The 14894-nt window shown below is 34.2% G+C and overlaps 1 protein-coding gene across 1 annotated transcript in view; it reads left to right on the forward strand.

Moving 5' to 3' along the window:
- The window catches only part of LOC114405087 (protein MAIN-LIKE 1-like), a 28752-nt gene that overhangs the window by 64 nt on the left and 13794 nt on the right, over window positions 1–14894 (forward strand). Inside the window, exons 2-7 of the mRNA XM_028367764.1 lie at window positions 69–323; window positions 417–497; window positions 582–1076; window positions 1195–1581; window positions 1702–1797; window positions 1880–1960. Of these exons, the coding sequence (XP_028223565.1) occupies window positions 69–323; window positions 417–497; window positions 582–1076; window positions 1195–1581; window positions 1702–1797; window positions 1880–1960 (1395 nt within the window). The remainder of the gene's footprint in view (window positions 1–68; window positions 324–416; window positions 498–581; window positions 1077–1194; window positions 1582–1701; window positions 1798–1879; window positions 1961–14894) is intronic.

Here is a 14894-nt window from a genome sequence, read left to right on the forward strand (position 1 = left end):
CCTTAGGTCAGGTCACTGGCTGAGGTGTGGGCAGAGGAGATCGTGATGATTCCGATGATGCTCCGTAGTGTCGACGACCTACTACATCCGCACGGAGGCAACGAGTCGCTGTGACTACGGATCACGTCGATAAGCCAGTCATCCCTGCGCCAGATGTTCAGGATGACCCGGTGGAGGCACCAGCTGCTGTAGAGGACATTCTTGCGGACGCAGGCGCAGAGCCTGCTGAGGACGTGCATGAGGGATTTTCGAGTGGTCCGAGCGACCCATCCGTGTTGACCCTGTATGCGGATCACGTTGCTTGCAGCGTATGGACGGGAGAGGTATTTATACTATTTAATTTTAGTTACTTGTAATTAGTTTTCCTTTAAATGATGATTTTAATGAATTTTGCGTTCCTTTATACTTCAATTCAGGAGCGTCCTGAATTGAAGCTATCCTCTCATGGGAGGAAGGTCCACAATTTAGGCAGGCCTGTCCCTACCATTGAGGGACTTGTTGCTGGTACATGACTAAGTCCTCTGATCGCGTGTTCGGTAGACACCGGCGATTAGGGACTTTTGTCCGCGTTTGTGGAGCAGTGGCACCGGGAGACGTCTAGTTTCCATATCCCGGTGGGAGAGCTCACCATCACATTGGATGATGTCTCCTCTCTTCTCCATCTTCATGTTATTGGCGACTTACACGCATTTGAGCCCTTGCACGTGGACGATGCGATTCAGATGCTGGTGGACTTGTTGATGGTCTCTCCAGAGTCTGCTAGGGCTGTGACAGTCCAGTGTCGCGGACCGTACATATGCCTGCAATGGGTAAGTGATATATATGAGTGCCGATGCCAGGCAGGTCATTGGACAGTTGCGGCTCACACATATCTTCTTCACCTTCTGGGTTGCACTCTGTTTGCTAACAAGAGTGCAACCAATGTACATGTTGTCTACTTGGAGGCCCTTCGTGACCTCAGTATGACGGAGAGGTACGCTTGGGGAGTGGCTGCTTTGGTGCATATGTACGACCAGCTGAACGATGCATCTATGAGCCACAGCCGACAACTCAGCGGTTACATCACACTGCTGCAGGTAACAAATATGTTTTTTATTCGTTCAGCCTCAACAATGTTCAACTTTAAATTTTGTTACACTTTCATTATTAATGTTTATAATTTTGATGTTACATCTGTAGTGCTAGATTTAAGAGCACTTTCCGTCGGTTGCGGACTCCACTGCTGATCAGGAGTACGACGAGGATTCTCCGCGTGCGTGTAGGTGGATTGCGACCAAGAAGACCGTGAAGAGCATTCGTACGCCGGCGTATAGGGAGCGCCTGGACCGACTCCGGATTCCGGATGTCTATTGGATCCCTTATGGGGAGCACCGAGAGGTCCGGGACTTCCACGTTAGATCATGCTATTCTGGTCTCTTGCGCTGGGGGCCTGTTGCTGTTTATTACCGACCGGAGAGGGTCGTGCGGCAGTTTGGCTACACGCAGACCATTCTTGCTCCTCCTGTCGATTCATGGGTCTCGTATGATGATATACACGACAGGTGGATGTACTACGAGGATTATATCATTCCAGCAGGTGAGGTGTGCGTTGTGCCAGGGGCATGTTCCAGTGACTACATGGACGGGTTCTTCTGCATCTCCCATCCTTTCATGACACCAGGCCATGAATTAGATCATTTGCCTCATGGTCACGCCCCGTAGCCTCGAGTCGTCCCTCAGGCCCCGCAGACAGATATCCCTCGCGTGCCGGAGCCAGGAGCATCGTCGACATCTGCGGAGGAGCCCAGACATGCAGTGGTAAGTAATACTAATAATTTACGTCATTTACCTCAATATTTGCATAATAATTTGTGTAATTAGTTTGTTTTGTATGTAACAGGAAGTTTGTGATGACATTGCTGAGAGGTTGGAACGCCATCTGAGTCTAGGGGTGGTCACGCCTTGCTCATCGACACATGAGGTGATCGAAAAATGCCTCAGGTTGGCCAGGAGTGTGACACAGGATTTTATATTGATATTCCATGTATATACAAATATTATACATGAACTCATTTCATGTATATACAGATATTATACATGAACTCATTCCATGTATATACAGATATTATACTGCGGAGGAGCCCAGACATGCAGTGGTAAACAATACTAATAATTTACGTCATTTACCTCAATATTTGCATAATAATTTGTGTAATTAGTTTGTTTTGTATGTTAGATCTAGACGCAGGCGGCGCACGAATCAAGCGTAGTTTATGTACATATTTTATATTGATATTCCATGTATATACAGATATTATACATGAACTCATTTCATGAGTATTGTTGGTTTTATTTATTTTCATTAATAATGTTAGTTTTATTTATTTTCATTGATTGTGTATTCCATTTGTGTCTATATACACGTGTGTTATTAAAATGGTCTAGTTAACTTAGTTATAGTATATGTAAATTATTATAAATGGTCTAGTTAACTTAGTTTACCAACTAATAAAAAATAATTTAAAATATGACTTTAAATATAATTGAAATAAAGAAGTTGAAAAAGGTGTAAAAAAAAAACTAAACAAAAAATGGGCATCATTCGTTATCCAAGATCCTTATTTTATATAACGTACTAATATTTTTAAATTCTCTTATAATTACTATTTTCCCACTTATACTAATGATCATGTAAAAAAATGTATTATAAACTAGTTAGTATTTTAATTTTTAATATAATACTAATTATTTTTTTATATTCTTTATAACATTAATGATATGATTAATTCTTTATAATATTATCTTTTATGTATTTATTAATTTTTATTAATATGTATAAAATAACCTTAAACAATAATTATAATGGGACTGAGTAAGTATTTTAAAATCATCTTCTAAACAAATTTATTCTAAAAAAATATATTAAAAAATTAATTATTTATAATAAATCAATATTTATAAATATATTATAATTAATAAAATAAAAAATATATATTTAATTATATTATAAATAAATATGCTGTATCTTTAAAGTATATTATAATTATTTTTCCTCTTACGGATCAAGTTGATCCGTAAGAGGAAAACCAAACAAGGACAATTTTGTCATTTTTTAAGAATGTTGGGTGCACCTAGCAACACTCTTAGACGATTGGTTGGTTTTGTTATGTGCTTTAGTTGCCCAAAAATTATTTAAATAGCCAAATCAAATTTAACCTTTTTTTTATAAAAAAAAAATCAAATTGATTTTCGGACAATTGCACAATTCTTTAAGTTTCTATTTCATATTATGTAGCTTTCAACTATCACCCATAACTTTTATATATATATATATATATAACAAGATGAGAGCATTAAAAAATTAAATAAAATTATAATATCTTCAACATCAATACATCATGCATCCACTATAAAATTAAGGTGTTAATAAGTTTTTGTTTTACATGGCCAAATGAAAACGTGTCTATAGTGGGATAGAAATCAAAATTTTAGCACCTTGTAGTTTGCAGTTTGCAACGAGAAGAAATATAACAAGACTACAGCTTGATCCATCATGTTTTGCAATTATTTTGCTTTACTACATTAAATTTTAAAAAAATTATTTTGGTTTTTTATATTTTTAAAATATATCATTTAGGTCATTTTTTTTAATTTTCTGATAGAAACGTTACTTTTGTTGACTTTTAACTTTTAAAATAATTTAATATCACTTTTGGTCTATTATATTTCACAATTATTTCGCTTTAATACATTATGTTTTAAAAAATTTATTTTGGCCTTTTATATTTTCAAAATATATCATTTTAATCATTTTTTTTATTAGAAATGTTAGTGTTTTTTAGTTTAATATATTTTAGAATAGTTGAACTAACATAGTGTTGACAAAAGATCGTCATTATCTTTTTTATTTAAAAAATTAAAAAATACTATGTAAGTGAAGAAAAGATGGATTTAAAATCACAAATAACAACAACCTTTACTCTCACATTATTAAACTCCCAAAATGCTCTATTGTTCAAAAGGACCTATCCTAGGGCTAATCATGGGATGAATTGAGGCTTAAAATCTAACAAAAAATGAACCTTGTTTTTCTTAAACTATTTTTTTTACCATGGAATGCTTTAGTTTGTCGATTATCAAGTATAACGGGTTGCAATTGTTTGCAAGTGAGTTGAAGTGGATTTGTATAAATAAATGGTTTTTTTAAGCTAGTATCTAACCAAAAAATATTGTGTCACTATAAGTTATAACTCCGACAACCTTGAATGCACGGGCAATAGTCATGTCTTCTGTCACTTTGATCTAAGTTACCATCCTTCGATGTGAATTTAGTGAACATCTACAACCTAGTGGTCCTACAAGGTGGTTTCGGTGAAGCAACAAAAAGAGCATAAGAAAAAAATGGTGAGAAAAATGTAAAGTTGAGTGTAGAAAGAGAAACCGATCGACGGGGTGAGATATTTATATTAGTGTAAAGTAAGTGCAATAAAATAAAGCAAAAAAAGTTGATTTGAATAATAAAATATTACTTTTCGTTGCTTATTGATTCCTATTGTGATGTTATCTTTCAATACCAAATAGTCAATACCAAATAGGTTTTTTTCATTCAAATATCAAGAAATATAATTGATTGTTATACTACAAGAAGAAAATATTAAGAAAAATGACCTACCAATGCCTTTTGTCTACAAATATGAATTAACATAGATAAAATTCTACCATTTGTATCTACCATTGTTTCGGGTAGTAAAAGTTCATTAAAACTCAAAAAAACTTTTACCTATAACTACTTTGTGTAGGTAAAATTCTATAAAAATTATGTCTAAAATTGATTAGTGTAAGTAAAACTCAAAAGAATTAATGTCTACTAATATTTCATGTAAGCAAAATTCTCAAAAATGTATCACTACAACTATTTGATGTAGATAAAACTTCATAAAAATTGTACCTACAATACAATCCGTTCGTGTACGCAAGTCTTCCACCTACAATTGTTTGGTGTAGACAAAACTCTTTCACACCCTTAAATTAGAATACTAGTCTCTCTTTTTTAGTAAATACTCAATTTAATCTCAACAAATAATCATTAAATTTAATTTAATTTTAGTGAATAATTATTCAAAACGATAAAGATAAAATATGTTAATCAATAGTTTTAAGAGTTAATTTTAATTTTAATGATATTTTTATGAATTAAATTAACATACTTTGGCTTTTAAAATATTAAATATGGATGTATGAAAGATTAAATGATAAAAATTTAAGATATTATTTAATAAATTAAAATATAATTAGGTATTTATTCTTATTTTATTTTATTCACAAATCAAGATCATTCTAACCATATGATTTAATAAAGTAGGATAAAATGAAAAAAATATGAAGAAAAAAACAATTTACTTTTGCAGACGAAATATTTCCATGGTCTCTCTTCCATTACGCTTACACATCTCCCATTTGAATCGAGTCCTAATTTTGCTCCATTTTTTTTTTTTTTTTTGCAATCCACTCTCACTCTTCGCTGTTCTATTTTCTCTTATGATCTCCCATTTAAATTGAGTTCTAATTCTGTTCGATTTCGCGCAATTGCGTTATTTTTTATTTATTTTAAATTTGAGTGAATGTGTTTGGATTGAGATGGAATTTGGTTTTGTAGCATCATATGAAGAGTGCTGCAATGGTTATCAATTTTAGGCTATCAATTTGATGAAACTAAACTAGATTTATATATACAAATTCTTACAGGTCTAAATTATCGTACATTCCTACTACATAGCACATTGTGATTTGACAAAAAAAGTGATATTTGGTATATATTGTATGCAAAATGTGTGCATGTTGATTTGTTTTTAGTAACTGCATTTTTATTATATATACTTTGAAATTCACTTTGCAAATTTTAGACAGTCAATTATAAAATTCATAACAAGGACTGGGAAACATTCAAAAAGAGGTTCAAACATATTTAAATTGATGAGGAACTATCATTTATCATGACTGCAATTAGATTGAAGTTTGTTAAATACGAACAAAAATATATAATTTGAGGAACTACAAAATATAACAATGAATTAGAAGGCCAAATACTCTTAAATTTGGTTGTGTCCAAGTCATATTGGATTGTATCAAACAATTAAATTCTTAAGATTTTGATGTTAACAGAATATAAATTTTAGGTTTAATTAAGTTTTTCATACATGAAATATAGGTCGTTTTCATATTACTACCTAACATTTATATTTTTTCACTCAAGAACCTGAAAGATGTTTCAGTTTCATTTTACTACCTGTCATTTATCGTCTTCCATTAAGTGACGATGTTGCTGACGGAGTACCACGTCATCACGCCTTGTCACAGACATCTCATCACCACATCATCACCTTCAATGATGTGACAATGATGTGTTAATGACAAGGTGCGATGACGTGGTACTTCGTCTGCCACATCATCATTGTTGACTCTTTGACAAGTGCACCAATTCATCCAAGTAGTATTTTAAAATGGTAAAACCAAGTATCGTTTCTACAGGGATTTTGTTTGTAGTCAAACTTGTGTATATTCAATTTCTGTGCAATTAATGAATGAATTTTAGGAATGCGAAGCCAATCATTTTGTTTGTAAATTAGACAATCATGTGATTTTAAACTAAGACTGAGCAAAGGAAACAAACACTGAGAATGGCGAGGAAAAGTGAATGCAGAAGTTGATTATGTTGGGGGCTTCCTACTGAGACTTCTGTTGATGTAATTTAGTTAATTTTTCTCTATTTAATAGTACTCTAGTTATCACCTACATCTATTAAAGTACTCTAACCGTGATTCCTCACATGAGAGAGCCTAATTCCCCTATGATGCAATCCTACCCCACAAGAGCATTGGATAGAAGACTTCAAGAAGATTGGGCCAGAGATGCAAGAGAAGAATCTAGGATTCTCATGAGCCTTAGGATAGATTTTGAGCCCATGGGCTAAGTATGAGCCCGCTTATCTTTGTACATATTAGATTAAGGTTTCATTATTTTTTTGGCTTTGTATTTAGGGCTCCATAATATAGGTAAGGTACCCTAGAAATGTAAGATTTTTCAGCATTTGTATTATATGGCACCTAGACTAATTTTTGTATTAGGGGTAGTTTTGTAATTTCACATGCATTAAGTGAATATTTGATGTGTGTGGTTGGAAATAAATTTAATTGAATTGGGAGAAGCCCAATCGAATTAAACTTTAGGGAGGGAGGTGAGCATTTGCTTGCTACACCCCATTGCCACATCATATAGTCACACTTTATGCATGTTCTTCATGTTTTAGATGCCTAATGACATCTAAGCACACTTAGTGGAGAATCTTGGACTTGATCTTGGATTAGTGGGCTGAGTCATAACTAAAATTCACTAATCATAATTAGTGAAATTTTGGATCCAAAATTTGGCTCCACAAATTCAATTTCAAATTCAAGTGAAATTTGAATAGAAATTCAATTTTCCCTCCAATTTTGTATGACACTTAGGCTATAAATAGAGGCTATGTGTGTGCATTTTTTCAACTTTGATCATTTGAGAATTAAATTTCAAAGTTCAGACCTCATTTGAGGCACAAAATTTCGTGCTGCTTCTCTCCTTCTCCCTCCACTCATCTTCTCCTTCTTTCAAGCTCTTATCCATGACTTCCTATGGTGGTGAGCTTCTTCTTGACTCATCTTCTCCTTGAAGTGGCGTCTCCAATCATCTTTCTTCCTTCTCCATTCCACTTCCATTGATATTAAAGAAGCAAAGGACTCCATTGATGAAGAAGATCCAAGGCCTACAAGCTCCACAAGGAGCTACATCATGTGATATCAAGAGCATCTTCATCTAGGTGATGTTCTTTTGCTTCCTCTATCTTTTTGTTTAATCAATTCACTTTAAATCCTTGTTATTCATCTTATTATCCATGTATATCCTCCATTTTCTTGTGGTTTGGTGTTGTTTAGAGTAGATTTTAAAAAAATAAACCGATTAAATCTTAGATCTATACTTGTTCTTGCATTTCTATGGTTCAAATTTTATAGATATACTCTTGAATCATGTTTTTGTGTTGATTTTAGGTTCTATCATTTTTCAGTCATAATCTTCTTGTGCTGAACCTTTAGATCAAAATTTCTTCCAAAATATTGATTATAAAAAAAACACAAAAATCTAAGTCTAAATCACTTAATCCATGTTGTCTTAGAGTCATGTTTAGTCATAATAATTGTCACATTATGTTCTATGTTTGTGTTAAATTTTTATTTTGTTGATTGAATTCTAGATACATTTGTTCATGTATTCTTGTCATTCTTAGCCTATCTTTTGAATTTTGAGTCTAATTCATGCATGTTATTTAGTTCATAACATGTTCTAAATCAATTCCTAGAAGTAATCTTGTTGAACTTTTTTTTGTTTTCTAAGTTTCCTACATGATGCCTATGATGAAGTTGAGTTGTGGTGCTGAGTTGTGGCTGGATTTGTGAATCAAAATAAGTCTTAAGCTCTCTTGAATTGTGTTATTCAAGATAATTGAGCATAAGCAAACACAAATTGTAACTATCCAAGCCTTAAGCAACATAAACACTACTCTTGATTTTTAGATTGAAATCGCTAGTGCTGGCAGCTTGAACATACGAACTTGTATAAATTACTGGGAATTGGTCACTACGAAGTTTGAGCTGAATTTGTTACTAAGCTTTCTGGACATCTGCACCAAAATTATAAAAAAAGAACCAAGTGATTTGGATAAAAGTAAAAAATAATAAAAATCATACAAGTTGGCGGAAAAATCAGTGTCCAGGAAAAAAAAGTGAAAGGGAAGTGTGCTTGTTGTTTTGGCTCGAAATTTGTTCTATAATTGGTGCCAATTTTATACCAATCTTAGTTCTGATATTTCAATTGAAAATTATTGTGAAAACAAGTTCCAAAACTAGAGGTTTCTTAAGTCTTTTTTTTTTAGTTTTTCTACTCTACTCTAGAGCCATTCAAGGTTTCTCTTTGAGTCCTAACTTGCTTTTGTGTGCTTTTCATTGCTTTAATTGTTGAATAATCCTTGAAAATTTGTCTTGTTAAAACTCTATTGGTTTAGATTTCATTTCATTTTTTTGGTCTTTGGTTATTGCTTGTCTCTTTGTTTCCTTGTTTATGAGTTGCCATATAGGGAATTGGAAAGAAGGATTGGTGCCATCCCTTGAAGAATTTGAGTCAAGAAGCAAGGGGCCAACCACCTTAAGAGCTATTAGACTAAGAAGCACTCCTAATTGAGTGAATCACCAAAGAGAGAACAACCACCAAAATTGATGACCTCTTTGTAATTTTTTTAATTGATAATTTACTTACCTTCATTGCTTTCAAATTTTGTAACAAAAGGGCCTTTCATTGGAAGTAAGTTGGGAGTCTCCAATAGGTCACCCTACTTCCATTTATGTGTAATAATTTTAGACAATTTTCCCTTAGGATAGTGAGTGTTTTGTTGGAACCTTAAATGAGATCATCCAAACACTCTCAGGACCCGCCTAGTTTACATTTCTTTCACTTTAATTTCTTGCTTACTTTCATAGTTTATTTTCTTTACTAGCCACACCTAGTTTATCTTGTTATTGCATAGTACTTTCTTCTTTATTATCACACTTATCTTGAGTTCTTTTGAAACCTTAACTTTTACCTTTTTTACAAACCCCCAACAAGAAAGAACCACAACTTAGGAACCAACATAAGTCATCATTCATCTAGTGTGAATGGTGTGGGTACTAGTCATAAGGACCCTCTATCTAGAATCTTAGATGAGTTGAGTTCCCTCAAGTTATGGAAAGAAAAACTAGAAAGAAAAGAAAAAGGAAAAGAGAGGGTAAAAATAAATCAAGACGAGAGGGAACAAATAAGGGAAGAAAAAAGAAGGAAAATACTAGAAGAGTTAAGAAAAGAAAAACATGCCTCCTATAGTAGTCATAACTCTTGCAAGAGCCTAAGTGAAGAACTTCGTGACTATTATGAAGGAATGCATAGGTCACATCTTAGATCTCACTCCCATAGGATAGAAAAGGAAAGAAAGCCTCAAGAGGCTAACATTAACCTCCCATACTTTCATGGAAAGGACAATGTAGAGGCTAACTTAGATTGAGAAATAAGGGTAGAGCAACAACTTAAAATGAAGTCTACTTCAAAATCTTATGGCTCTCACTCTTATCCAAAGAAAGACCAAGGTCAAGGCATCTTAGGGGTGACATCTTCTAAGCCCAAAGATGATAAGGGGAAGACAATAGAAAAGCAACCCCTTAAGGCTAGTATGCAAGAGAAGACTAGCTCCATGAAGTGCTTTAAATGTCTTGGAAGAGGACATTACTTCTCAATGCCCCACCAAGAAAACCATGATTATGAGGGGCCAAGACATTTATAGTAGCCAAGATGAGGCTACTACTTCATCTTCCTCTAGTGGAAGTGAAGAAGCAAAATAGGAAGAATCTAGTGAAGAGATCTACCCCCAAGAAGAAGGACAACCTTTAATGGTTAAGGAGGAGTGCAAGGAGGTAAGTGTCTCCTCCAAGAGGTTAACTATGAAGGAAAGAAATTTTGAAATAAAGACAAATATTAAAGAAATTTTCCCTCTTAGACAACCTCCACATTTTCTCCTTTTTAAAAAGACACGTGTTAGCATTGCCACACCTCTTAGGCTTGAGTTTATTCCTCAAGTACAGGAGTTATTGGATGAGGGTTTGGTTCGCAAGAGCTTAAATCCTTGTGCTTTGTTGGTGCCCAAAATAGGCATTATTAGGCACCGAATCCCTAAAATAGGTGGTATGATGAATGTTTTGAGTGGTGCAACCCTCTTTTGTAAAATCACTTGTGCACCCAACATCTTCATGATTTGTGTACGTAGGGACTCATTAAGTAGGTTTGTTCTTATTTTTAGTTTCAATACAAACTTAGGTACTCATGTGGGACACCTTAGGTTTGTCATACTTTTTGGTAGGAATAATCAACATGAAAATACAAAAAGGTATGTTTTATTGCATTACTTTTCTTAATTTTTTAAATAGTGATCAAGGGGTTCCATGAACCCTAAGAGAATAAAGGTCATTCCTGAGTGGCCCACTCCACCAAGTATAAGAAAATTTTGGGGCTTCCATGACTTAACAAACTTTTACAAAAGGTTTGTCCCGTATTTTTCTATACTTGTAGCACCACTCATTGAGTTGGTGAGGAACCATGTTCCTTCATGGGAAGATGCCCATGAAATGGGTTTTCAGACCTTACCTTACTTCAACATACCAAACACCACTAATACATATGTTTTTGTTCTTTTTACAGGTGTTAAGGAAAAAAGCCCATAGTTTCAAGAACCTCAGGATTTGAGGTCAAATCCTTTTCAAGGAGAAGGGAATGATGCAATCCTACCCTGCAAGGGCATTGGATAGAAGAATCCCAGAAGATTGGGCCAAAGATGCAAGAGAAGGCCATAGGGTTCTCATGAGCCTTAGGGTAAATTTCGAGCCCATGGGCTAAGTATGAGTCTGCTTATCTTTGTACATATTAGATTAAGGTTTCATTATTTTTTTGGCCTTGTATTTAGGACTCCATGATATAGGTAAGGTACCCTAGAAATGTAGGATTTTTTAGCCTTTGTATTTTAGGGCACCTAGACTAGTTTTTGTATTAGGGGTAGTTTTGTAATTTCATATGTATTAAGTGAATATTTGATGTGTGTGGTTGGAAATAAATTTAATTGAATTGGGAGAAGCCTAATCCAATTAAATCTTAGAGGGGGAGGTGAGCATTTGCTTGCTACACCCAAATGCCACATCATATAGTCACACTTTATTCATGTCCTTCATGTTTTACATGCCTCATGACACCTAAGCACACTTAGTGGAGAATCTTGGACTTGATCTTGGATTAGTGGGCTGAAGCATAGCTAAAATTAACTAATCATAATTAGTTAAATTTTGGCTCCACAAATTCAATTTCAAATTCAAGTGAAATTTGAATAGAAATTCAAATTTCCCTTCAATTTTGTATGACACTTAGACTATAAATAGAGGCTATGTGTGTGCATTTTTTCAACTTTGATCTGTTGGATCAAGTGGCCTCAGAATAATTAAGAAGGGGGGGGGTTGAATTAATTATTGATGTGCCTTGACTAATTAAAAATCTAACCTTCTTAATGTTACTAGATTTAATTAGGCTTTTACTACAAAGTTAAGAAAGTAAAGAACAATAATTGAAACTTAACCAAAAGTAAAAGCGATAATTAAAGTGCACGGCGGAAATTAAAAGTGTAGGGAAGAAGAAGACAAACACAAGAGTTTTATACTGGTTCGATAACAACCCGTGCCTACATCCAGTCCCCAAGCGACCTGCGGTCCTTGAGATTTCTTTTCAACCTTGTAAAATCCTTTACAAGCAAAGATCCACAAGGGATGTACCCTCCCTTGTTCTCTTTGAACAACCAAGTAGATGTACCCTCCACTTGAACTGATCCACAAGTGATGTACCCTCTCTTTTTCTCAATTACAACAACCCAAGTAGATGTACCCTCTACTTGTACCACAAAGGATGTACCCTCCAATGTGTTAAGACAAAGTTCTCAGGCGGTTAGTCCTTTGAAATCTTTTGTTTATGGGAAAGGGAAGAATCAAAAGAATTTTCAGACTGTGTCATTTTGAATTCTTTGACAAGGGAGAAGGGAGACACAAAAGAATTCAGGCAGTTAGTCCTTCGTTCTTTTGGAAAAGGGAGAAGAGAGACACAAAAAGAATTCAGGCGGTTAGTCCTTGGCGAATTCTTTTTGGCAAAGGGAGAAGAGAATGAAAAGATATAGCACACTTTTGTTTTCTGTGAAAGAACAAGGTTTGGAAACCAGAAGACTCAGAAAGCTTTTGACAAAGGAAGAAGAAGAAGAAGAAGTTCAGAAAGATGTTCAAAGAGATTCAAAGGTTCTAAAAGTATATCTTAAAAGTTATTGAAATGCAAGTCAAGGTCTTGCTTTTATAGACTCTTCATGTCTGGTCAAGAAAAACCATTAGAAGAGTTATAACCTTTAGAAAAACCTAAAAACCATTAGAAGAGTTATATCTTTTGATTTTTATTCAAAACTTGTCACTGATAATCAATTACCAAAACCATGTAATCGATTACACAAAGCTTTTTAAGAAAGGATATGACTCTTCACAATTGATTTTGAATTTCAATGTTCAGATACACTGGTAAGCGATTACCAATATCTTGTAATCGATTACACCATTTTGAAATCAATTGGAACGTTGCAAATTCAGTTGAAAACTTTTGAAATCAAACTTTGCCACTGGTAATCGATTACAAGAAACTGATAATCGATTACAGAGAGTAAAAACTCTGGTAACTTAAGAAAATTTTGAGAAAACTCTTTTGAAAAAACAAAACTGTGCTATGTTTGTTTTTTGAAAAAACTTTTCAATACTTCCCTTGTGAAGTCTTCTTGATTTCTTCTCTTGAATCTTGAAATCAAATTTCACTTGATTCTTGAATCTTCTTGATTTCTTCTTGTTGACTTAATCTTGAAATCATTCTTTGGGCTTTTTGTCATCAACTTTGTCATTATCAAAACTACTTGAATCAACTTGATTCATCATCATGAAGCTTGCTTCTACATGATCATTTGAGAATTAAACTTCAAAGTTCAGACCTCATTTGAGGCACAAAATTTTGTGCTCCTTCTCTCCTTCTCCCTCCACTCATCTTCTCCTTCCTTCAAGCTCTTATCCATGGCTTCCTATGGTGGTGAGCTTCTTCTTGACTCATCTTCTCCTTGAAGTGGCGTCTCCAATCATCTTTCTTCCTTCTCCATTCCGCTGCCATTGATATTAAAGAAGCAAAAGACTCCGTTGATGAAGAAGATCCAAGGCCTACAAGCTCCACAAGGAGCTACATCATGATGGAGAATGAAATTTTGTGCCTCAAATGAGGTCTAAACTTTGAAGTATAATTCTCAAATGATCAAAGTTGAAAAAATGCACACACATGACCTCTATTTATAGCCTAAGTGTCACACTAAATTGGAGGGAAATTTGAATTTCTATTCAATTTTCACTTGAATTTGAAATTGAATTTGTGGAGCCAAAATTTCACTAATTATGATTAGTTAATTTTAGTTATGGTTCAGCCCACTAATCTAAGATCAAGTCCAATATTCTCCACTAAGTGTGCTTAGGTGTCATGAGGCATGTAAAACATGACGGACATGCACAAAGTGTGACTATATGATGTGGCAATGGGGTGTAACAAGCAAATGCTCACTTCCCCCTCAAAAATTTAATAGGATTAGGCTTCTCCCAATTCAATTAAATTTATTTCCAACCACACACATCAAATATTTACTTAATGCATGTGAAATTACAAAACTATCCATAATACAAAAACTAGTCTAGGTGCCCTAAAATACAAAGGCTGAACAATCCTACATTTCTAGGGTACCTTACCTATATTATGGAGCCCTAAATACAAGGCCAAAAAAATAATGAAACCTTAATCTAATATGTACAAAGATAAGTGGGCTCATACTTAGCCCATGAGCTTGAAATCTATCCTATGGCTCATGAGAATCATAGGGCCTTCTCTTGCATCTCTGGCCCAATCTTCTTGGAGTCTTCTATCCAATGCCCTTGCAGGGTAGAATTGCATCACCCTAGTTTCTTTCTTAATCGCTCAAGAACTAAACTAGTTGAACCACATGCTCAGTAGAGATATACAATTCGGCTAAACCACCTCACACTATCCCTAGCGATGAAGAATTTTAGATGCTCTTCCCAGTTTTAAGGATTAACCACATTTTCCAATACTTAAACCCTACCATAGCATATAAATGGATGATCAGACCAAATACATGGAAATAAACACAAAAAATACAATAAAACTAGTAATACGATTAAATAGATAGT

The sequence above is a fragment of the Glycine soja genome, chromosome 3, assembly GCF_004193775.1.
Source record: "Glycine soja cultivar W05 chromosome 3, ASM419377v2, whole genome shotgun sequence".
NCBI classification, from domain to species: domain Eukaryota; kingdom Viridiplantae; phylum Streptophyta; class Magnoliopsida; order Fabales; family Fabaceae; genus Glycine; species Glycine soja.